The sequence below is a fragment of the Narcine bancroftii genome, chromosome 1 (genome assembly GCF_036971445.1).
Source record: "Narcine bancroftii isolate sNarBan1 chromosome 1, sNarBan1.hap1, whole genome shotgun sequence".
Lineage (NCBI taxonomy): Eukaryota > Metazoa > Chordata > Chondrichthyes > Torpediniformes > Narcinidae > Narcine > Narcine bancroftii.
This window is the reverse complement of record NC_091469.1, coordinates 19,839,302-19,865,809: the sequence shown is the minus strand read 5'-3', so window position 1 is coordinate 19,865,809 and position 26,508 is coordinate 19,839,302. Positions and strand designations below refer to the sequence as shown.

The window sequence follows — 26,508 nt, the reverse complement described above, 5'->3', positions numbered from 1 at the left end:
ATTTTAATTGCCACTCCTTTCAAAATTTCCAGTTTTTACTTTGTTTCTTTTTTTTTGAGGAAGAGGATTCTGCAGAATCCAGTAGAAAGTTGTTTGAAATCATTTTGTACTCTATTAGCAAGCAATGGCTTGGTACATTATTCTGACATTCCAGCATCAAAGTCGTTCCCAAATAGATAAAGCCATTTTTTAAATAATAGGCGCTCATGAAACTTTTAGTGTGTTAATGACTAAGGTCGCTTCACAATATCTGAAATACTGAAGGTTCTTCAAGAATGAGTTTTGAGGAAGATATTTATCCCAATGTAATCTTTTATTTTCTAATTATGTTTCCAATTTAATTTGCATTTAATCCATCTGATTTAGTAAATTTTTTATGCTGAAGTCATATCCAAGCACACTTTACCTTTCTTCTATAGATTATGTAATCACTGTTTGGTGGACATCCATGTTCACTCATTTAATGCTTCGTTTTGTGATGTGAACATGTCGCCGAGGTTAATATTCTTCTCGCTATCAGTATTTGCCCTGGAGAGTGTGGTTTTGGCTTTTTTTTGTTAAAGATGTTACCTCACTGGTTATTGGGAAAAAGCTGCCAGAATTTTAATTCTGTTTCAACAAAGGAAGATTCACCCAGGTCCAGGTCAGGATGGAGTGTGACCTGGAGGTGATGATGTTCCCATGTACCTGATGTACGTGCAACCTAGGCTAATGACAGTGGTTCTTATAGATGATACTGATTTCAAACAAATAAAGCCATAAATGGTTCACAGTTATTAATCTATATTCATTAACTAAATATCAAAAGTTGCACATAGTTTGGAAATCTGTTACACATGAAGAAGTAAATCAATGTAACTGGTCATTCACAGGTACTTCCACAGAAGATTATTCATTAACTCATTGATTCTCATTGCCCTGATCACATTTTCCTCTAAACCCTGCCTGTTCCTGATCCCAGTGAGGCATTGAGACCCATTGTGCAAAACCAGGCCTTTCGCTACCAATTCCATGCTGACTTTCAGCCAAAAAGACAATTTTGAATAGGCACTTAACCTACCAAACCACATCTCTACGGGATGTGGGACAAATCGGAAACCCCCCCCCCCCCTCAGGCGGAAGCCCATATGGTCACAAGGAGAATGTAGGAACTCCACACGGACAGCACCCAAGGTCAGGATTGAATCTCATTCTCTGGGGCTGTGGGGCAGCGACACTACTAATTGCTCCATTATGCTGCCCATTTACGGTATATTGATCTATTATCAATTATTATTATCACTTGCACCCTCATCAATTTCTATGCAATTACTTCAATAATCCAACTTTTCAGTGCTGAAGATGCTCTCTCAAAGACTTTGAGAGCCTTCCCAGTCATCCAGTTTACCATTGTCCGTGTGAATTAAATATCTTATTCCTTCTCAACTCTGCCTCATCCAATCCTCAATTCCACTAGTGCATCCACAAATTCAAGTTCCAAAATATCCTTGAACTCATCCTATGTGAAGGACTTCACACACTCCTCAAGTAAAGTTTTCACCCTTCTGCCATCTGGTAGGAGCAACTGCAGCACAAGGGCCCATACATCCAGATTGGGCAACAGTTTTTTTTCTAAATTCCCAGAATATATGTGCATAGAGTACCTTGGTACTGGGGACTTATACAATATACATCTTAATATTTGATGTTTTATGTGTTTAACTTCAATCTTAACTTATATTTATCTAAATATGCTCCATGGTCCTGGAGAAACACTGTCTTGCCTTTACCTGGGGAGCATGACATGACTTGCATGATGTTTGTCTGAATTAGCATATCCAGAGAACTCTGCCAATATGCAGGAGTTACTCTAAACATTTTATTTACAGTTGGGTAAGTTTTAAAACCAGCAAGGTATTTAACTTGAGCTAATTGTTTTGTAAACTATGTTTGGCACTTTACCAGGGAGTTTCACTTTTGCTTCGGGTCAGAAGTAGCTCAGACCAAAAGTGTTGATTTATATTGGTTTCTGTTGTTGGAAATCATTTCATTATCTCATTGATTGCACCCTCAGCTTTCCCTTCACTCGCTCATAATTTCATCTGTTGTCTTTTCACTTATGAATAAAACAAATATCTATCATTTTAAGTTCTCAATATTTATTTGAATAATTCCAAAGCATATTTACCATCTGGTTGTATATTTATTTATTCCTTCTTAAGATTGCTGGCTAAGCTAACATTCATTGCTCATCCTTCATTACCCTTGAACTGAGTGGCTTACTGGGCCATTTCAGAGGGCAGTTAAAAGTCAACCGCATTGATATTGTTCTGTCTGTAATACCAATCAGATGAGTTCAGCAGATTTCCTTCCTGAAGGAACATTAATGAGCTAGATGGGTTTTAACCACAATCCAATAGGTTTGATGACACCATGACAAACGGTAAATATTTATTCTGGATTGATTAAGTTTCCTAGATGCTGAGGTGTGATTTGAGCCCATTACTCCAGATTAGTCTAGAATTCTGGTTAACCATCCAGTAACCTGATCATTATGCCACTGTAGTTTAAAAAACAATCTGATAAAAAACACTGGAGCCTTGGCAAATATTTTTTAACTCTGCGCTGAGGACAGAAGTTCTGGATGCCAAATATGGATAATCCGGATAACTACAGACATGTTAGTCCATGGTACCAAAACTGTTGGAGAGGGTTCTGAGAGATAGAATTGACAGTATAAACATTTTGAGGAGTGGGGAAAATTAAAGAGAGGCAGCATGGATTCAATGTTGGAAATCATGACTCATGAATTTGATGGATTTTTTTGAAGATGTGACAAAGAGGTTAGACAAGGGCAAGGTAGTTTATATTATATGGATTTTAGTGTAACATTTGATAAGATCTCACATGGTAGGTTGGTATGAGGCCTTCAGTATGAGGGATAGAGGCCAATTAGCCAATTGGATAAGAATTCGACCTATTGATAGGTGTCAGAGAATGTTGATAGAGGAATTAAGAAAATCTGAAGAAGCTGCGATTGGAGTTTAATACACAAATGTTGTGGAAAAACTTAGCAAAGGTAGCAGACAAATTTTACAAGCTGGATAACTGGGTCCATGGGAGAACTTCAGGCTTCAATTTTAGTTCCCTTGCCTTTTTGTAATATACACAAATGACTTGGACAAGGATGCTTGTGGCAAGACATCCAAACTTGATGATGACCCTACTACAGTGGACAATTAATAAGATTAATTGGCTTTACAATGAAAAACTGGTCTAAGGAATGGCAAATGCAGTTCATCTTGGAGGAATGTGAGGGGCTCCACTTGTATAAATTGAACCATGACCAGACCTGCACTGTTAAGGGCAGTGAACTAAAGGTGCTTTCTAGAGCACAGGGATCGAGGGGTGCAGGTACAAAACTTTTTAAAGGTGGCAGTAATGAAGAGAGATTTTGGGATGCTTGTATTCTTTGGTTGAACATTGATAAAAGGGTTGGGTTATCATGTTGAAGTTATACAAGGTCACATTTAGAATAAGTTTTGGTCACCTACCTACCTGTAGAGAGGATATTATGAATTTGAAAAACAAAATATAGAAAAAGTTTACCAAATTGGTGCCAGGATTACAGAAGTTGAGTTATTGTGGGAGACTGGAAAACCAGGTCCATTTTCCTTACAGTGTGGGAGGTTGAGAGGGGATCTTATTGAGATCTATAAAATCATGAGAGGTATGGATAAGAAGAACAGTGATGGTCTGTTTGCTAGGGTAGGAGAACCTAAGATGAGGGGGCATAACCATAAGGGGAGTGGGGTGGGATTTTGAAGGGATGAGAGGTGATGGTTCTTCACTCAGAGAATGGTGGGCACATGGAACAAGATGCCAAAGTGGTGGTGGCAAGTCCTTTAAATAAAGTGGATAATTACATGAAGGACTTGGAGGTGTATGGTCCTAATGTGGGCCAGTGGGAATAAAGCAGGAAGGTACGTTGATCAGCGTGGACAAGCTGGACCTGTTTCCATGCTTTATGACTCAAACTCAGTGTCGAGCAACCTATGGATGCTGCTCCAGATTGCAGCAGCTGTAGCTTCTCTTGTGTCTCCACAATGTTACTGTATTCCATTTGTAAAATATTTTTTCTTGCTATTTCCTTCAACTTAGAAAGTTTCAATGGAGAAAATATTGGATGCTTTAATCATCACATAAAGTTTGTTCATTAAAATGCAAAAATGATAATTTTGAATCTAATTTCTCTGCATCCACTGTCATTTCCTAATTGATCTATATTGTGCCTTATTTTACTGGAATAAACACAACTTTTATTAGATTTCAAAACACACTTGAACAAAAATGTGCAGGCAACAGAAATACCCAGAATTCCCAGAATTATCAGTAAGTAAGCCAGAAACTGTGGAGGGAGAAACAGAACGTTTGATTTAAGTCATTGACCCTTCATCAGAACTGAAATATTCAGACTTTACAGATGCTGCCTGACCTGTTGAGTATCTCTGGTATTTTCTGATTAAAATAATAAAAACTTTGAAATATCCACATGCTGTGAAAGATGTTATAAAGTTCCCTCTTCATTTCTGCTTTGTTTCAGATTTCAAATTTATTGTCAGAGTACATACATGACATCATACAACCCTGAGATTCCTTTTCCCTGCAGGCATAGCAGCATTACCACCAATTGGTAGTTCAATAAATAAACTACACAGCATAAAACATGTAAATAGATAATAAATGTAAACCAACTGACTGTGCAATACAGTGAGAACAAAAAGAAAATCAATAAAGTGCACAAGTCAGAGTCATTAAATGAGCCTCTGATTGAGAATTCCCTCAGTCTACTCTGCTCACTCGTTCCAATCTCTCCCTCTTGGAACACCTGGCCCTCCACTTTCTCCGCACCAATCTGAACCTCTCCATCAAACGTGCAAACAAAGATGATGCTGTTGTAGTCTGACTCACTGACCTTTATTTGGCCAAAGCCAGTTGACAACTCTCAGACACATCCTCTTACTTACCCCTCCAACAGGCCCCCACCACAACACATCAAATCTCTGTATCACATATGATCTATCTCTGAACTCATCACTTCTGGCCACCTTGCTAGCACAGCCTCCAACCTCATTGTTTCTCAACTCTGTACCGCCCATTTCTACCTCCTACCCAAAATCCACGAATCCAATGGTCCCGGCAGACCCATCGTGTCTGCGTGCTCCTGCCCCACCTAATTTCTCTTCGCTTATCTTGACTCTTTTTTGTCCCCTCAGTCCAGTTCCTCCCCACCTATATCCGGGATATTTCATAGGCCCTGGTCTATGACCACACCGGCCCTGGTCTATGACCACACCTGCCCTGGTCCCCTCCGCCTCTGCACGCAACAAGGACAAGATTCCTCTTGTCCTCAACCACCACCTCACCAGCCACTGCATTCAACACATCCTCCTCTGCCATTTCCACCACCTACAATGTGACCCCACCACTAGACACATTTTCCCCTCTCTTCCCCGCTCCACCTTCTGCAGGGACCACTCCCTCCTTGATTCCCTTGTCCACTCCTCCCTCCCCCTCCAATCATCCCCTTGGGACCTACCCCTGTGACTGCAGGAAATGTTCCTCTTGCATCCACATGTCCTCCCACAGCACCATTCAGGGCCCCAAACAGTTCTTCCAAGTGAAGCAACATTTCACTTGTGAATCTGCAGGGTCATCAACCGCATCCAGTGCTCCCTTTGTGGTCTCCTCTACATCGGAGAGACTAGATTCAGACTGGGATATCACTCTGTTGAGCATCTCTCAGTGGCCTCCCATTTTAATTCTGCATCCCACTCCTTTGTCAACATGTCTGTCCATGGTCTTGTGGACTGCCAGACTGAGATCACCTGTAAATTGGAGGAACAACACATCATCTTCTGACTAGGCACCATCCAACCAGATGGCATTAATATCGACTTTTCTGGCTTTCATTAAAATCCTTCCCCCTCCACACAGACATGATAAATTCCACCTAGACCCTTACCACATCCAATTTACAACTTTTGTTGGACTAGATTCATCCCGCATTGTTTTGACTTTCATATATATCCTGCTTCTGCCTTTTCTGACATTTCCATGAAGAAGAGCTCAGGCCTGAAACGTCGGCAATATATCTTTGTCAAAAGATCCTATATGTGCTGAATAAAGCAGCTGTGTTCTTCCAGCATTTTGGTGTATGTACAACAATCACAGCCTCTGTAGCCTATCGTGTTTCTCTCTGATTGAGTTTGTCGTTGAGGAGTCTGATGGTGGAGGGGTAGCAGCTGTTCCTGAACCTGGTGGTGCGAGTCTTGTGACACCTAGACCTCTTTCTGTTGCTGATAACAGTTTCTGCTCTTAGTTCAGTAAATCCAGACTCTGTCTAAAATCTACAAATCTTATTTAATTGATCAAAAATTAAGTTGCACATCTTGCAGGCAGTGCCACCTGAAGAACTAGCTACAAACTGGAAAGCAGCAAAAATCCCATCACTGAGGAAAAGTCATGATGCAGAAAGCGCGCTAATAGAATGCAGTTCAAAATAATTAAGTTCATAATAATTGTGAGAGTTATTGATAGTGGACTTTAGAGTTGAAAAAGCCAATTAGTAGGAATAAAAAGCAATTTCATAAATGGCCAGCAGACAATATTAAAGGATAGAATAAGAGCTCTTACTGTATATAAAAGATTAGAGGATAATAAAAATGCCTTGACAGTTAAACCAGGCTTATAACCTGAAACAGCAGTCAAATACCACTGAAAAACTTGAAAGAGCTAATCTATTAAAATAATTTCAGAAGTAAAATTGAAGCAATTAAATGAATTTTAATTAATTGAATGAAATGAAACATAAACTGTTTCACTCCTTCACAACCATTTCTCGCTATTGAAATGATTGGAGTTGCTGAACCTGTGCAGATCCAACTTGATAAAATGAGTCAGGGTATTTTCCAGCTCAACTGCTGAGAAAATGGAGTTGTGCATTCTATTTCTGGTGACCATGGGATAGTCAACAGTAGAGTGCCATCAGAATAATAACACTGGGCAGCCCGGAGTTCTTTCGCTTGGTGGACATTTACATGAGAATCATGAGGTGATCACTGGGGAATCAGAGATGGACAAATCAGAGTGAGCAAATTTAAATTCCTGGGAGTCACCATCTCAGAGGATCTTTCCTGGACCTAAAATATAGATGACACTTTCCTTATTTTAATACATCCTAATTTCAAAGTATCATCTTCCAAAGCGTGAGAGCTGCAATATCCCAAATTTAGATCTCTTTAATCGAATAAATCAAACTGTGTCCGTTACTTTATGTAGTTTTAATTTGTTGATAGAACAGATAAACATTTTGCGTAGCTTCACCACAAGACTTTCATAATGGTGAATAACAAAGCATTTACTGTATAAAGATACAAAGATATATAGAGAAACAAAAACTTAGAGGCATACAAGGACTTAAAGAGATACAAAAATTCAAAGAAAATTTTCCTTCACATCTTGTAGAAAAAGAGGCAAGAGGTTAGCCTGGGTGGATATTATGACATATGACATCATAGTCACTATGGTAACACTAAAACATTAGTTCTCTTAAAGAGGCACAAATTAACTAAGAATCAAAAACACAAGGTTTTAACTTTTACACAACATATCATTGTCATCGTAAAGAAAGCACATCATTGCCTCTACTTCCTCAGGAGTTTGCAGCCATTAAGTATGTTGTCAGAAACCTTGGCAAACTTCTACAGATGTCTAATGGAAAATGTGCTGACTGGCTGCATCACGGTCTGGTCTGGGGTCACCAATAAGCGGAAAGCCCTGCAAAAGGTAGTGGACACAGCCCAGTTCATCACAGGCAAAACCCTCCCCACCATCGTGAGAATCTACATGGAATGCTGTAACCATCAAGGATCCATACCACCCAGGACATGCTCTGTTCTCACCGCTGCCATCAGGAAAGAGGTATAGGTGCTACATTATTTATACCACCATGTTCAGGAGAAGTTGATACCCCTCCTCCATCAATCTCCTGAACAAAAAACTCAATTAGAGACTCATTTAAGGACTCTTACTGTGCACATTATTTTATCGGGATTTTTTTTCCTGTAGTGCACAGTTTATATTTCTCACTTTGCTAATATTTCTCTCTTTTGTATACTGTACATATCTTCTTGTGTACAGATTACAGCTACTAAGTTGAAATGTTGCTGGCACACAGGAAAATGAATCTGAGGATTGTATGTGATGTCATGTCTGGACTCTGACAATAAATTTGAACTTTGGACATCCTGATAATTAGTGAGTTAAGTGACAGTAACTGGACAAGGATTGATTTTAAGTTTTTAGAGAAATATTTTGCTAATTTTAATCTGAACAGGAATATGGAGTACTTCCTCAAAACTTGATTGCACAGAAGAGGATTTTGACAAACGTTAAGGAAAACTTAAAAAGGAATGTAAAGGAAGCATAGGTTACATGATCGGGCAGTTCTCACGCCTGTGCAATCTTATATAGGAAGGCATGTGTTAAAGATGGTGGAGTACAAAGAATGAATGGGAGTATAGAATGATATTGAAGGAAACTCCTGAGCAGGGCATCATTGAGATTCAAATAAATAATTCACAGACAATATCATTTCAGGTTATTTAAATCACATCATAGACTAATGGTATTTAAGATGACATGGGAAGGAATATATAATAAAAAATTGTAAAGTGATGCCGATAAGGATGACTGAAAAGTCATTGTTATCCTGAGGCAAGAATTGTCATTGCCAACAAGCCCTTTCATCCATAATCACTGAGTACATCAAAGACCTAAACAATTGTGCATGCACATCCATAATATGTGTAGTTAACAGCCCCCCTCCCCAAAAGAAGGAAACACTAATTTCATGTGTGCACCCCTGTATGTTCCTCCTATATACAAGTTACTGTGTGCGATTTTGCATGTTCCAGGACAAACATGGATCACAGAGAGTGGAAGGCAAGGTCTGCCTGAGAGAAGCAGGAGTTATATGCAAGAATAGAGTAGATTTCTATTGGAACAAAGAAAGAAACAGAATACAGATGTTTTAAATTATACAGTATTTTTGTAGAGACAATAGAAGCAAATTATTCCCTCTGGTGGGAGTCAGTGATAAGAGACTATTCATTTCAATTCATCACTGAAGGATGTGAAGAAGATTATGTGAAGAGAATTCTTTACTACAGGGAACTGAATTACAGACTACAATATTACTTAAGAAGAGATGGGAGAAATAGTTAAGTAATAGAGGGCCGAGAAGAGAGCAAGACAGCACGTTTAGTGCTAAATTTAGTATTCTACAAAGGGCTGACACAGGCATAATGGATTAATTACACCATGTTACAGACCTCTTCTGATTCCAGAATCTAAGATTTCAAGATTGGTACCAGTAATATATTTTTATAAATCCTGTAAAATGGATGCCACATGATTTTAGTTGTTTATTATGAACTGCCTTTGGAAGGCAGCTGCCCCAAGCATTCTAAATAATTTTTGGTTGAAACACTTTGTCGTCAAGCTCTTGTTTGTTGAATTAAAGATAGAATAGACTGGAAATGTTCACCAATCGTGCAGTATCTGTGGCGAGAGAATTAATGTGTCGCATCAACAGCCTTTTACCAGATTTGAGCTTAATAGAAATAATAGTGTGCAAGTACAATCTACAGTAAAATTCCGATGATCTGAAACCCACAGGGCCTTGAAAGTGCCAGACCAGCAGACTTTCTGCACTATTGGATGTTCCTCCTATTAATACCCAAACACTTCACACATAGTATAATTCATTTCCCAATGAGCCCGGTGAGTTTAAAGGGATCATGAAATATACAAGCATTATAAACCCCAGTTCTGGCCACTTATATTTCTGACCATCTGATGTTCTGGTCTTTGGCCTCACATTTATCCACATTCCAAAGCCCCAGTGTTCTGTACAACTCATTCTCCTCCCATCCTTCTCTTCTTCAGCACACCAGAACTCGGGCTCAGATTCCAGTCTAAGGAATGAGTCACATGCCAAACCATCAGAATTTCCAAGCAATTAGATGCCAGGTGATCAGAGATTTGTGTATCCTAGAACTATGTATTTCTGAGATGCGAGGCTTTTTCTCATTGGACAGCAATTTTGGGTTTAGTTGTTGAGTTTTTAACATGACTCCACAAACATCAATTATACTAACTGATTATTCTTCGATAAAGTTAAATTAAGTTATATTTATTTATTTCTATATTTTCTCTCCACAGTCCTGGTACTTGGGCTAGCTTGGTCCCATTCCAAGTGTCGAATGGGACTACCATCCTGCCAACAAATGTTCAGAATTACAGTTTAAACTTCATCAGTGAACCGTTCCTCCAAGCAGAAACGACAAACTGAGGACAACAAAATCAAACCGCATCTCCAGATTGTAAAGCAAAGTCTTCAGACAAGACAAGTGATTGCTGCGCTCACAATCACCAATTTCTTGCAAGCTTAAAATCTGCATAAATGGTATTTCATCTGTGAAACAAAGACGATGATTTTAGTATTTGATGGTAAAGTGACAGATTATGTCTAAGCAACCGGCCTTTATTGAACAATGGAATCCACTAGGGGACAAATGTTTAATTTCCAGATCTGATAAACATTATACACTTATTAGCTTTTAGATGTTTAAGAGTTTGCATGTTTAGGCAATTAGTGGGGTTCAGGTATCTTTTTTTCATTCAGTCCAAGAGTAGTCAAACTACAGCCTAGTCCTCCTGGTTGATGAGATTAAACTTTGTAAGGTAAAGGTTGAATGAGGAATGTACATGTAATTTTGTGTTTTCTACGAAATTGTTGTCTGAGGGGACAAAAAGCCCACAAAGCACACAATTAGTCTATGCACACTATGCTACTGCAGAAAACAAAACGAAAAAAAAAGACTTAGATGCAGTTTTACTGGATTTACATTTAATGATTGGCTCCACAAGCTATTTCTTGTCACTGAACCCTTTTTTCCTTTCACTTTTAATACTGAGTATACAGATCTGAGCAGAGCAAATTTGATGCAAGACTGCATTTGGAAAAGCACCATAGTGTAGTTTGAAGCAGTAATTGTCCCTCAAAGTTTCAGATGCTTTGCAAGTATCTGAATGCTATAATGAAGCTCACTGATATTTTCATGTTGCCCCTAAAATATCAGTAATTCTTTAAAAGAACACTTAAGAGGCAAGTGCAATTTAACCTATCTGATTAAGGGGATTAATGTAAGTCCTTATGCCCTAGGACTCTAAATTGAGGGGATGCAATATAACCTTTAAATAATTCTGAACAGTTCTTATTGTTGTCCCCTTCGAATGTGCATTCATTAAGGAAAGAAAATAATGAAATATGGACACATCCTGCTGTGACATGCTTGTTTAGGAAAGCAATTGAAAAGAATTGAAAATTCTGCACTTGATTCCTTGTTACTCCAATACCTCTATGGAATTTTTTAAAAAAAAATGTAATATATATGTATCAGGTGTGTCAGAAAAAAAAGCATGGCATAAGCAGTTTCCAAGGACACAGATGCCAAGGTGAATTGGTGTCTCATAGAGGGCATTGGTGAAGAGCACCGCAGTTTACAATGGCAACAGGGATGCAGCCGCTAGAATTTTTCGCACTCTACCATGTAACCGCAATTTTTAATCACAGGGTGCTGAGTATTGCATGGTGCTTTTCTTTAACCTTGCTGTCTACCTGATAGTGCTAGTGGCAGGACACCAGTGTGCATGGCAAGTCAATTTTGCCTCTTCTGTTTCTCTGTAACTCTAATAGATCTATCCTTGATTTGCACGAAGTTATATAGTCCACATTACGTGCCTTGCCTTTAAAATAAAACAGTGATCACTGCACACATTTGCTGCATATATTATAGCTCATCCTATAAAATTTACCATTTGTATGAAAAAAATTATTTTGTACTCCAGAGGACAGTGTGACATCACTAATTGTCAATATTCAAATACTTTGACTTTGTTATCTCATTTATAAAGCATATCATGGCTGTGTATAGTTGGTGCTTAAAATTTTTAATCAGCCAGTAATATTTTTCAGTATTTTTGGCAAGTTTTTTCTATTAATCTTTCATGTTTTTCATCTATCAATTACTTGTTTGGGAATTTTTGAACTTGTAAGAATTATGCAATACCAAGTTTTGTCTATATAGGTAAAGCTTTTAGCTATATTGATTATCATATTAGTATGCAGATTAGGTGATGTAAGCTTTTTTTTTTCCATTTTAATTGACCAAAGTTGGTGCTGCTTTCTATGCAGTATAATAGGTCCTTAAAAGAGGGTTAGGGGAGGATGCATTGGGGAGGGGGGATTTTTTTTTAAGGAGAACTTGACAACACAGCTGTGAAGCATAATGCTATTTGCCAGACAGAGGCTGCAAAGTGACTGTTCTGTCTACTGTGACAAGCTTTCAACTTGGTCCTTCTATTGACTTTCCACCTGGGGTGCAAGATGAACTCATTAAATTAAAAAAAAATTAAAAGTTGTCATTTTCACTGGAGACAGGCTTGACTTGAGCTTCAATATTTTTAGTTAAAGTGCTGGGATTTTTCTCTTCTGAAAAATTGACTTTGGTGGAGACCTATCACTCCGCTGGCCTCCAATTCCAGAAGGAGAACTACAGATCTTAATTCTTCCTTTCAATAGTCATCACCAATGACTCAACAAACCGGTTTTCCCTCTTTGCCTGCAGAGGTGACATATTCTATTCAGCCAGGAACTAGGGAAGCAATATTTTAGAGGTGAACTGATCTTCCTTTCATTTCTTTAATGTTCTGGTTGATTAAAAAGAAAGGTTGAATCTTCCATTTTTTATAGTACTTAACAAATTGGCTTCCCAAGGTGATTTATTTTATCGTGTATATTATCAGCACATCTCCAAAAGCCTTTTTTTTAGATTAGCAAAAATCTCAAATCAGCATGTAAATTCAATTTGGTTCCCAATATAATTTTAAACAAAGGTGATTTTAATTAACTTGGGTGATCATAAGTAGAAGATGATTGGATGCAACTCTTCATACTGGTTTACTGCAGTGACATATCTAAAGTTCCACCAGGAAAGAAGAACACAATTTTTTAAATTATATGTTATCTCTGATGAAATATTTATTGAAAATTCATCAGGCAATGTATTGGAGGTTGACTGGTATATGACAGTAACAAAGTCAATTTATTCAGAAAACAAGAGTGGTGGAAAGAAAAATTGCAGCAACGTTCCCCAATAAAATCAGGGTTATTTATCCACAAATTGCAGTGAGTAGAGGATAGTTTTCTATAAATTATGTGCCTAAAATCAGGCTCGGGTACCGACAGCAGTATGGGCTCTCGGCTTGATCGACAGGGGAATTACCCAATCATTTCCACTCTGCCTGGCTATGATGTGTAGTCTTAAGTTGTATGCGGAAGAGCCTTTCTGCCTCTTTTCTCTTCCTCAGAAGAGGAAGATAATAAAAAGAAGCTTCTTCAGAATCAAACTTACGTGATCAGAAGGCTTTGCAACTCAAGTCAAGTCTCAGGTCTCCTCCTTCGCCAGGATGCCAATTCTGACAAGCTGAAGCCACCCCGTTCTATGTGCACTGTTTCTGCCTTTTGCTAAAGTGCTTTGCAGCCTTGGCCTTTTCCCCAGCGTGTTGTAAAAGTTAATAGATTGGGAAAAAAAAGAATTAATAGCAAAGGAGATTTAAATTGAAATAAATCTGGCAAAAACAAATATCTATAGCAATAGCTGTGGGAGTATGATTCAAGCACGGCATCTCAGTGAATAAGTGTTAGTAGATTTGTTATGGTTGTGTAATGTGAGGGAAACAAAGAGGGGTCTTGAAAATGAACCACCTGCCTTGCAGACTGTAATTTGTACACTGTATAGTTTTGTTAAGAACATTTTAAAGTAATTACCCTTTTTTGTAATGCTAACATTTTTTAAATGAGTTGATTGGGGGAAGAAATGATTACACTGGCTTTTGAAAGACCAGTTTATTATGCCATTTTTAAGAGAAAAAAAATCCTGTCTGGAAGCTGGACTTGAGTTAAAACTCTCCAGTTGCCTAATTTATATATTACAAAAAAGACTGTCCATATGCTGAACTTGTGTAATCCTATGCTTAAAAAGTGTAGGTTCCTAATTTTTAATCCAGTTTTAAATGGAGAAAAGTTATATTTTATGAAGGTTATTTTGTTGTATTTAGTGTTGAAAAGGTTGGTTTGCAGAAACATTTCATAATGTCGGAAGGAATACTGTCTTTTTATTAGTGTGTATGGCCTCCAGTAAAAGTTTGTGTGAGTTTAAATGTTGGTATTTATGATTAGAGAGAAAGTGCACACGGGGTTTGACAACAAATCCAGTACTATACTGGCAACCCGCCCAATGAATGAACCCAGAGAGGATTCCTGGTTGATCTTGCACAGTGTTGAAACCACACTGGAATACTCTGGGAATCTACCTGGGGCCTCTTGGCTATGGCACTGGTAAGGATTTTGTTTTTGTTGCATACCGCTGCATTGCACTTACACCCTACAAAGATAACAGAAAGATAGCCCATATACAGTGTACAGTATTCTGTTTTTGAAAGGACAATGCAATGTTGCTGGCAGTTAGGTCCCAAGATAGATACCAGACATGGTTTACTTATTCCATTTAAAGTCTGCTGCGGATAATAACCAGCTGCATGCCTTGTGGAACTTCTCCCAATTTGATAGCAAAATTTATTCCTGCTTATCTTTAATGTGTAGCACATGCAAGTTCAGAAGGAAGAAAAAAGTCAGAAAATGGATTAAGAAAGGGTGCTAATTAACTCTTTCAGATTTGCACTTTTTAAAACGAATTCTCCACATATGGCCTTTCAAACAGAAAATCACTCTTGAGCATTTTTTTCTTCGATACCTTTTTGTTTTGTATTTTATTCATCCCAAGTGTGCAGTTGGCAGCTGAACAGACTTCACTGGAATATGCAGCAGGAAAGCCAACATCAATGGTTGAAACTGAATAAAACTTGTCAGGACCACTGATGTTGCTTTGTTTTGACCTGCAAAATAGCATTTGCACCAGTTCCCTCTCGAGGGCATTGTTGGGGGAGGGTGGGTGGTGGGTTTGGCGCAGATGCCACAGCAGCAACTTATTGTACTGTTTCCATCCCACAGTGCTTTTGCCACTTTGTTAGTAGTTAAAGGGGACATGTTGGAAATGGTCAATTTTCACCTTTTTGTTGCAGCTTTTTTTCTTACAGGATGTATTTAATAGAAAAAAAAGTTTAAAAAAATTCTCTTGGTATGAATCTCTGGAAATATCTGTATTTTAAGAATTTACTGTATGTTTAAATTTGTAAAAAAATGGTCTCAGTATCAGTGGTGACTCTGTCACTCTACCAAAAGGAAGGTTAACCACTCTCTAATGAAATCACTGCATTCAGTTCAACCATCCATGAGTTTGAGCTATTTGGCCTCTTTTTTAATCCAGACTATATATGAATTCTGATTTTTTTCCTGATTATGAACAATTGCATAGATCCTTCTGCCAGTTTAATAGAAAGGGCTGGATTAAGATTCCAGATGTAAACAATAGCAATAATAAACTCCATTTTAAATTATTGACTAATAACATATGACAGTGTAAATTGATTACAGCATTTTCTTTTCTTGCAGCTAATGGAATTATCTGCTTATAATTGAAAGAAATATTACAGAACACAGCAAATCAGGCAGCGAGCACAGGGAAAGGAAAGATGGTGGTGTTTTTTTGGCGCAACTTTTTGTCAGGTTTTTGGAGAAAGAGTACACTGGGAAGGGCTTTTATTGGAAATTAGTCTTTGTTGGTGTTCTGGGAAAAAAAACCAGACCAAAACAATCCTTTACCTAAGTTATGATGATCAGCTATCTGTTTCAGCATTTACTAATTTTCTTTTTTCAGTTTTCTAGCCCATCACTGTGATCTGAGTTTCATTTTATTATCTTCTTGCAATGCATACATCAATTATACTTGCACTTCGATGCTCTATTACTAATATTGAAACATTCTTGGTAACTAAAACAGGCAGTACTTTTGTATTAAATTCTTAGAATTATAGGAATTAAAATGTAGTTGTTAAAGACAACATTGTTTAGTAATAGGTATGTTGTTTTGAGAAAGTGTAAACCAATGGTTCAGTATGACATTGTGTTAGATCTACAATGCTATCAGGTGGGAACTTCCAAGGAAGAGTAGTTTCAATAAGAACATGTGTAGTTAGATATTCATATTAGGTAGTTAGACCATACCCTGACCTTCTAATCTTTTCACTTCCAAGGTAGTCAGAAAATCTCAGCATCCCTTCTTCCTCCTAAAGCCATAGGGATTACGAGTTTGAACTGGCAGAAATAAAATACTTCTCTAGTGCTGCTTGACTGGACAAAAGCCTTCAATGCTGTAGGTTCTGTCCTATCTTCTGCAACATAGATAGACATTTCTCCCATTTGAAAATAGGTTTAAGAGGCAGCAGGTCAGGTCCACTGACACTGAAACCAATTTCATCATAGAACTGTTGTGTTTCTAAAGAAATAGCATGATGCATTTTTATTATCGAAACTGTGCTGCAGGGACTGATGTGTATTATCAACTGAAGGAACTTTGTTATAACCCTGGTCACTACAGTAATGTATGTTCCATATATGGAGACTTGGGACGTTATATTGAATTATGTTAATACAGAATAAGGATTTGAATTAAAAAAAAAATACCAGCATACGTTTACCAAAAATGTCAAACAAGCAGTGCCTGTTTAATCTTGCAGTCTCTGTTGAGTTCAGTTGTAAATCAATTCATTCAGACAACTTGTTTTCTGCAAAAGGATCCAGCTTGCAGAATGTAAGGGTAAATCCTGCCTAGCTGTCAGCTTCCAAGAGCTTGTTTACCTGCTCCATATTCACAAAGGCAGTTACACATATATATATATTGCATTGATGTGTGTAATGGCCCAAATACCATTTAAGTCTTGACACTGCGCATTGTACAGATATTCTTTTCATTGCGAGCGTGGTTCCCAGTCAATCTGCAGATGGAAATTCTGAAAGGAAGGGAAGGGAGCCCACTTGTAAGAACCTTTCGAGATCTTTCTCTTGAGAACAACTTTTGTAGGACTGTGTGTTTCCATAGATACATGATGCTACGTTTAGTACAGTAGTAGGTAACAAGTAGTCAGTAAGTGCTTGCTAGCCTCGCACCAGGGTTGTTCCATTTTGAAACTTGTGATGTTTTAGTCCCATGCATATTACTATAGTTGCCAAAAGAAACAAAAGGAAAAGGTAATTGAATTGGCCACGGGTAGACTGGAACTCTCATTCTCCATGTCTGGGTCCAGGTGTTCGGGTGGTTTAAAGCCATTGAGAGCTGTTCAAGCAGTCTGCCCATCACCGAGATTAAACCTTCACAAGTTTTAAACTGGTGTAAATTCAGCTTGACTTATGTGATTGTAACTGTTATATCCAGCCTTTACTGCTAGCAGCTGCTCATACTGCAGTCAATTACTGGAAGTGGATATGTTTCCTATGCAAATAAAGAAAAAAAAAACAATTTAAAAATAAAAATGAGCTATGCTACATTCATTGGTGTTATGTCTCTTTGTTCAGTTCTGAGCAGACAAATGATTCGAGGTTTAAGGTTCATCATCCTGCATTGTCATGTACATAATACACAAAATATGTTTACTTTTGTTTGCCATAAAGGCATACAAAGTGATGGCAGGCATACCAAGAAGAGAACGAGTAGCAAAAGTGAGTCCCTTCAGAGACATCGAGAGTCCATGGGTGCCGCAAACTCCTCCAATGTTGGCATCTTTCTGCAGCCATATAACCTCCACAGCCTCATGGCCTCCTGTCTATTTCAGTGGTGAATCCAGGCATCTGAGTCACTCTCCACAGCCCTTGGATCCAAATTGAAGCTGTTAACACCCAAGGCCCTTCTGGAGACCTGCATGATATTGGCCCCCTCAGGAATTCTGGTCCTGATACCTAGTTCCTAAGATACAGTTTCAATTAAATTTCAAATCTGACCTTGACTGATTCATGTAATTTTTAGATGGTTTCAAAGCATTAGAGTACAAGTGACTTTGTAATTTCAAATTCCTACTGAAATTAATCTGACTATTTTAACCTGTCTCTTAAATGAAATGGCCTGGGAATGATCTAGGTTATATTATGCTGTTGTTGCCATTTACAGATACTCAAAATGACTATTTTTACATACGTTACCTTCTCTTGGCTACCTTTTATCCATTTCACCTGTACTCATGCATAGAATCTGGCTGTCTGCAATAATCCCCATGACGTGACGTATTTTTCCCACTCAATTGTCTTATTTGCAGCATGGACATCTGTTTATTGACATAGTGGAATTCAAACCCCTCCCACTGTCACTGCAATAGCATTACCCTTAATGACTCAGAATTTACAGTCAACAGCAAAGGGACAGCAGTCCTCCTTCACCAGGTTGAGAGCTATTCATCAAGCTCTTATGTCTTTCCAGATGTGGACATGCTGTCATGAAAGTTTTGACCCACCTTGTGCCCTCGACAGGGCATGTATGAGTTATAAAGGAAAGTGAAGCCTTTTCAGTCAATTAATCCACACTATATTCCTTTCTTATTTACTGGGCCAACTATTACAATTCCAGCCAGTTTCCCTCCTACCACCTGATAGCTTGTGTGCTCATTGACTTCACTGGCTCCTGGTGAAGCAACATCTTGACAAACAAATTGTCTTCCCTGTTTTCTTCATGGTCTCACGCTACAATAATTCCCAAGCCCTATAATACTCCAAAATAAATGAGTTTTACCAATTCTAAACCCTCTGGGCAGCCCTGAAATGAATCAGCCAACCAGCTGCAGCCACACCTTTATTTGCCAAGACCCATCACTTTCTGGGGATATAAATCCCGTTTATATCCTCGTATATCGTGGGTTAGTAGGCCTGTGTAATTTTCCATGGACATTTTTGGCTCATATTCCAGACCCAAGTCCATCATTTTATCACCATTTTTCCATTAATTTTTACCTTAGACTTCCTTGGCTCATTCCTTACTAAAATGCCTCTCTATATTGCACTGATTTTGGGCATTCTCTACCATGCTGTTGCCATTCCAGACTTAACTACTTGTTGACTAAGCCTGCAGTCTTCCTCTATCTTCTCTCATAAACCTCAGAAGGGTCCTTTGAGGAGTTTATCAGCATCCCCTTACGAGGAGCATCTCCAACCATCCACTCCCAATTCTTATACCTCCTGGTGTTGATGCCAAACTGCTTTACATCCAACGTTACCACCTCAGTGCTAAACCGTGGGGCTCTGTCAGTGAATCAGTTATCTCCAATTCTTCCATTATGTTTATGTACATGAAAAAAGCCCTCATCCAGTCTTACTCTGGATGATTTCACTAATATCTCAACATTGGAAGATAGCCAACCATTGGGTCATTGCACCTTCTCTCACCTGCTATCCCTTCCACCAATGGTCAGATGGCATGTTCTGGAGGTTTTTAATCAAGCCCTACATCTGAGTTTGCACTTTATTCCTCTTACATTTTTTTTCTTTTGAAATTGCACTTCTTTTTATCAATGTACTTCTCATTCTCCACCCATTTACCATAATATTGCCCTCACCAAGTAGCTTCTCTGCTTTTCTCCCTCAGTTGCTGCTCTGAGACTCCTCAAGTTCACTAGGTTCAGCTTCCTCCTCAGTGGATTGGACTGCCTGACCCAGAGTTCACTGCCCTTTCAACCTTGTTTAATCTCTTCCACAGAAACAAAATTCATGGCCCAAATCCAGCCTTTGTATTGTGAGATGACTTCACTACTCCAATGTCCAATGTCGCCTCTCACCTCCTGTTCCTTTTGTGTCTGCACCATGAAAATAGCTCCTCCCTATTCATTTGGGTTAGTACTATTAAAATTTCAATTGTCCAACTGTTCACACTCTATTTGCGCAAAACTTCTGCAGCTACTGATCTGCTGACACAAAGGCTGGTTTTCTTGAACCTTATTCCTGATTCTCTCCTGAGCCTTCATCATTTTGTTATTAGGACCCTTCCCTGTTTTATCAAAGCTGTTTCCAATAAACTGCTGAGCACCCAACCACTTGGAATTCTAGAAGACTTTTGATGAGGTGCCACGTAAAATACGTAGCTGTAAGATAAGGATGCACGGAGTTGAGGGTTGGTTAACCAATAGAAAGCTGAGAATTGAGATAAATGGGTGTTTGGTTGAAAATCAGTGGTGAGGTTGGTGCTGGACCCTCTACTATTCACGATATTCCCTGATGATTTGGAAGAGTGAACCATGTAAAGCGATTCTTCATTTGCTGATTACACTAAATTGAGTGGAAAATTAAATTGTGCAGAGGATGCAGATAGTCTGCAGAGAGATAGAGATGTTAAGAGAGTCTGTCAGATGGAGTACAATATTAGTAAATGTGAGATTATCCAATTAAGAAGAAAATATGGATTAGATTACGACTTGAATGGTGAAAGATTGAAGCATGCTGTTGCACCGAGGGAGTTAAGAGGGCTTGTCCATGAATAGCAAAGGTTATCAGAAGGCATTTGCGATTTTTGCCTTCATTGCTAGAAGGATTGAATTTAAAAGCTGGGAGGTTCTATGGCATTTAGTGAGGCCGCACCTGGAGTACCGTGTGCAGTTCTAGTTTCGTTACTTGAGAAAAGATATTCTAGCTTTGGAAGTGGCACAGAGGATATTAACCAGGATGATTCCAGTGATGAGGTGGTTAGTCTATGGAAAATTAGACTAGAACTTGGGGGACATAGCCTCAAGGTTTTTGAGAGTAGATTTGGGACAGAGATGAGGATGAACTACTTTACCCAGAGAGGAGTGAATCTGTGAAATTCATAGAAACATAGAAGATAGGAGCAGGAGTAGGTCATTTGAGCCTGCTCCGCCATTCAACGAGATCATGGCTGATCTTAAAGTTCAGTACCCCGTCCCCGCCTTCTCTCCGTAACCTTTAATACCCTTATACTGAAGAAATAGATCTAATTCCCTCTTAAATATATTTAATGAACCTGCCTCCACTGCCCTCTGTGGCAATGAATTCCACAGATTCACCACCCTCTGGGTAAAGAAATTCCTCCTCATCTCGGTCCTAAATGGTTTGCCTATTATTCTCAAATCATGGTCCCTTGTTCTGGATTTTCCCATCATTGGAAACATCCCATCTGCATCCACTCTGTCCAGTCCTGCCAGAATTTTATAGGTCTCTATGAGATCCCCTCTCAATCTTCTAAACTCCAGGGAGTACAATCCCAATTTGCGCAATCTTTCCTCATAAGTCATTCCTGCCATTCCAGGTATCAGCCTGGTGAATCACCTCTGCACTCCCTCCATTGCAAGAACATCCTTCCTTAGATAAGGCGACCAAAAATGCACACAATACTCCAGGTGGGGTCTCACCAAGGCCCTGTACAGCTGCAGTAAGGTATCCTTGTTCCTAGACTCAAACCCTCTTGATATGAAGGCCAACATACCATTTGCCTTTTTAACCGCCTGCTGTACCTGCATGCTCGCCTTCAGAGACTGATGTACAAGTACCCCTAGGTCTCTCTGCACTTCCCCATCTCTTAATCTATTGCCATTCAAATAGTAATCTGCCCTCCGGTTTGTATTACCAAAGTGGATAACCTCACATTTATCCACATTGTAGTGCATTTGCCATGTATCTGCCCAGTCCCTCAATTTATCCAAATCACACTGGAGCTTCCTGACCCCCCTCTTCCGTGCACACAACCCCTCCTAGCTTAGTGTCATCTGCAAATTTGGAGATATTACATCCAATCCCCTCATCCAGATCATTAATGTAAATTGTGAACAGCTGGGGTCCCAGTACAGATCCCTGTGGTACCCCACTGGTCACCGCCTGCCACTCAGAAAACGAGCCATTTATCCCAACTCTCTGTCTTCTACCTGCCAGCCAGTTCTCAATCCACATCAATACTTTGCCCCCAATCCCATGAGCCTTGCTTTTGGAAGCCAGTCGTTTATGCAGGACCTTATCAAAGGCCTTTTGGAAGTCCAGGTACACCACATCCACTGGCTCTCCCCCATCTATTTTACCTGTCACCATCTCAAAGAATTCCAATAGATTTGTCAAGCACGATTTACCTTTTGTAAATCGATGTTGACTCCATCCGACCCCTTCTCTGCTAGTCAATGCTCCGCTATTACATCCTTAATAATGGATTCCATCATTTTGCCCACTACTGATGTAAGGCTCACAGGCCGATAATTCCCCGCTTTTTCTCTACCCCCCTTTTTAAATAGTGGGGTAACATTAGCTACCCTCCAATCCATGGTTACTGATCCTGAGTCTATCGAGTTCTGGAAAATAATTCTTAAAGCATCTGCTATCTGAATGGCCACATCCTTGAGTACCCTAGGATGTAGATTATCAGGCCCTTGGGATTTATCTGCCTTCAATCCCATCAATTTCCCCAAGACCTTAGAGATACTGATTTCTTTCAGTTCCTCCCTTGCATTAGTCTCTATGTTTCCCAACATCCTTGGGATGTTATTTGTATCCTCTCTTGTAAAAACAGAACTAAAGTAAGAATTTAATTGGTCTGCCATTTCCTTATTCCCCATTATATATTCCCCTAATTCCGACTGCAAGGGACCTACACTGGATTTCACCAATCTTTTCCTCTTGTCATATTTATAAAAGCTTTTGCAGTTGGTTTTTATGTTTGCCGCAAGCTTACTTTCGTAATTTATTTTTGCTCTCTTGATTAATCCCTTTGTCCTCCTTTGCTGCATCTTGAACTGCTCCTAGTCTTCGGTTGCGGTACTCTTTTTGGCCAATTGATATGCTCTCTTTTTGGACCCAATGCTGATTCTAATTTCCCTTGTTATCCACGGTTGAGTCACCTTTTTTGGTTTATTTTTATGCCAAACCGATATAAACGATTTTTGCAATTTCTCCATTAGGTCTGTGAATGCTTTCCATTGTCTATCCACAGTCAACTCCCCCATAAACACCACCCAATCAATCTTACTCAACTCCCGTCTCATACCATCATAATTCCCTGACCAGGGAAGCATTGGCGGTTCCTCATTGAATATAATTAAAATGCAGATAGATTTTTGCAAAGTTGTGGAATTAAATGGTTATGGGTGGGGGGGGGGGGGGGTAGGGAAGAATGTTGGTAGAGTTGTGTCCATGACCAGATCAGCAAAGTCAGAGCAGGCTTGATGGCCCACTCCTCCTATTTTATATGTTCTTCTGGGGTAAAACACAGGATTCTGTTGACATCATGGTCAAGTGAAAAAACACAAATGCTAGAGAAACTCAGCAGGTCAAACAGTGCCTTTATGTAGCAAAGGTGAAGATACATCACTAATGTTTCGGGCTTAAGCCTTTCATTATGGTGTGGGGGAACACGAGAAATGTCCAAACTAAAAGGGGAAGGGGGGATGGTGAGGATGGGAGACGATAGGTGGAGAGAGGATCCAAGGCTAGGAGGAGAGAAAAGGGAAGTGGAACAACTAGTTAAAGGGGGTGGGAGGGGAGAAAAGGCAAGCTGATTAGTGGAATACAATAAACTCAATGTTCATGCCCTGGGGTTGGAAAGTGCTCAGAAGAAAAAAGGGTGTTCTTCTATTCTGTTTATTCGATTTGTCAGAAAATCAGCAAGGGGAGATCCTTGACCATCCATTGCTTCTTCATGTGCAACCCTTGATGATGTAACATGTAAACAAAGTTACAAGGACATTTAAGTTCCCCTTGTCATCACCTCACTTGATCCCTCCATTCTCTTCAAAGTGGCAAAAAAACTTGCCCAATATCCATATTTGGATGGGCAGAAATCACCTTCATCTATGTATTAAGAAGTCTGAGGCATCAAAGGTCACAAAGCCTAGGACTCCATCTTGGATCCTAATTGCAACTTCACATGGAGCCCAGCAACAGAGCAGAAACCAGGACCAACAACTACCCTGGGAATAACCAGCTCCAGGTTACATGGACACCAACTGCTGCAAGTGAGAATTGTTAGTGTACAGTAAGTTTCAATTTTTCTTCAATATTCTTAATTATTTAAATGTGTTTCAAATTATTTCATGATTTTTCAATTTTCACCATTATTTTTCCAACATGTTAATAGTATCGAACATCATAAAGCATAGTACAGGCCCTTTGGCCCACAATGTTGTGCTGACCTTTAGACCCTGCTTCCTACATCCACATGACCCTCCACTTTAAATTCCTCCATATGCTTGTCTCGTGGTCTTTTGAATTTCATCAATGTACCTGCCTCCACCACTGACCCAGATTGTACATTTCACATACCAACCTCTGGGTAAAATAAAACTTCCTCTAATACCTCCCTTAAGTTCATTAAAGACATGGCCTCTTGTATTGAGCAGTGGTGCTCTGGGAAGGAGGCGCTGGCTGTCCATTCGATCTATTCCTCTTAATATTTTGTATACCTCTATCATGTCACCTCTCATCCTTCTTCTCTCAAAAGTGTAAAGCCCTAGATCCCTTATTCTCTGCTCATAATGCATGCTCTCTAAACAAGGTAGAGAGTAGGAGAGATGGATACAAGAGGTCATGGGTCATGGGTTGAGAGTTGATGGGAAAAGGTTTAGGAGTAACGTGAGGGGGAACTTCTTTACTCAAAGAGTGGTTACTGTGTGGAATGGGCTTCTGGGAAAAGTGGTGGAGGCAGGGTCAATTTTGTCATTTAAGAAAGAGTTGGAAGAGTATATGGATTGGAGGGAGATGGAGGAATATGGGCAGAGTGCTGGTAAGTGGGATTAGAGGAGGGTACTTGGATCAGTGCAGACTAGAAGGGCCAAATTGGCCTGTTTCCATGCTGTAGTTGTTATATGGTTATATGGTATCATCCTGGTAAATCTCCTCTGCGCCCTTTCTAATGCTTCCACGTCTTACCTATAATAAGGCGACCAGAACTGGACACGGTATTCCAAATGTGGTCTAACCAGAGATTTATAGAACTGCATCATTACTTTGCGGTTCTTAAACTCAATCCCTCGATTTATGAAAACAAAGACCCCATAAGCTTTCTTAACTACCCTGTCTACCAGTGATGCTATTTTCAGGAATCTGTGGACATGGGCCACCAAATCCCTTTGCTCTTCCCCACTAATAAGTATCCTACCATTAATTTTCCCTTGGAGATTGTCCTTCCAACGTGTACCACTTCACACTTCTCCCGATTGAACTTCATCTGCCACTTCCCAGCTAGCTCAATGTCCCTCTGCAATCTTCTACAAACCTCAACACTATCCATGACACCATCAACCTTTGTGTTGTCAGCAAACTTGCCCACCTATCATGCTACCCCCTCATCCAAGTCATTAATAAAAAGTGGAGGTCCCAGAACTAATCTTCGAAGGACTCCACTAGACACAACACTCCAATCTGAATATACTCCCTCCACTGCAACTCTCTGCTTATAGAAGATTTCAAAGTCCTTAACAGCTATAACATTGGGCCGAGCAGAGAGTAAGGCTTCTCAGAGTGTCAACATTGCTTTTTTTAAGCTATCCAGGGTCATCTTGTTGTGCCCCCACTAGGCAATGACATTATATGGGGAAAGGCCATGTCCTCCGACTGGGTTTTGCCATTCAGAATTGGAACTGCATTTAACAGCTGAGAATTGGAGGCAGGCGTGGGAAAGTCAAACAAAATTATTTTTTTATTTTGCAAATCAGTAATGAGTGGGGATGACTTGCCAGTGGCAGCAAATATGACCTTGAGTTTCATTCAGATACTCCATCTGCCAGCCACCAACTCTTAGCTCCTCTGCGCCACCAACTAAATGTTATTCAAATATCAAGATTAACTTCAGACCTCATTACTTTTCTGTTACTAGCATTGGTCACAGTAAAACTTCTGACAAATCTTGCATCCCTGGGACTTTGGTGGTCCAGATTTTCATGACTATTGTACGTTATGAGAACTAATATTCCAACTAATGCTTCTTTTATTTGTTCTGCTGTTACACAGGTCAGGAAAATAATTTAAGTTCCAATGAACCCCATACATTACAGGAGGTGTGGAAGAAGAACCAGGTGAGTTTGAAGAGAGCTCAGGAACCAGGATGCATTGTGTTATAGCAAGCACAGGGCAAAGATATGCCATGCTTTCAGAAGTGCAGGACCAGGGCAGAGTTTTAAAGATGCACAGAAACCAAAGAATGGTGTATTAAAGAAAGTGCAAGATGAAAGCATGGAGTGTTTAAGGAAACAGGATCAGGACATAGTGTATTAAGGGCAGCACAGGATTGGGACATGATATGTTCAATAAAGCACAGGAACCAGGATGGTGTGTTAGGAAGTACAGTAACCAGGGCATAGTATCTTAAAGGAAGCACGGAAATCAGGGCATGATGTGTTAAAGAAAGCTCAGAATGAGGGCATGGTATGTTAAAGGAAACACCGGAATCAAGGCATTGTGTGTTAAAGGAAATGGAA

General features: G+C 39.4%; 1 protein-coding gene and 1 long non-coding RNA gene across 10 annotated transcripts in view; one reads left to right on the top strand and one right to left on the bottom strand.

Annotated features, from left to right (window-relative positions):
* Positions 1 to 17,610, top strand: part of LOC138755431 (nuclear factor 1 B-type-like) — a 315,639-nt gene extending 298,029 nt beyond the window's left edge. For 8 of the 9 annotated variants that reach the window (XM_069921424.1, XM_069921399.1, XM_069921408.1 and 5 more), the window contains one exon: positions 10,267 to 17,610. In XM_069921424.1, coding sequence (XP_069777525.1) covers positions 10,267 to 10,396 — 130 coding nt within the window. In that variant the 3' untranslated portion in view covers positions 10,397 to 17,610. The remainder of the gene's footprint in view (positions 1 to 10,266) is intronic. The other variant, XM_069921456.1, reaches the window with a different exon arrangement.
* On the bottom strand, positions 16,760 to 25,283 carry LOC138755467 (uncharacterized). Its single transcript, XR_011352314.1, has 2 exons — positions 25,191 to 25,283; positions 16,760 to 17,076 (listed from the first exon to the last, which is right to left on the bottom strand). It is a non-coding gene; the product is annotated as an uncharacterized lncRNA (long non-coding RNA).
* Positions 25,284 to 26,508: the final 1,225 nt, after the last annotated feature.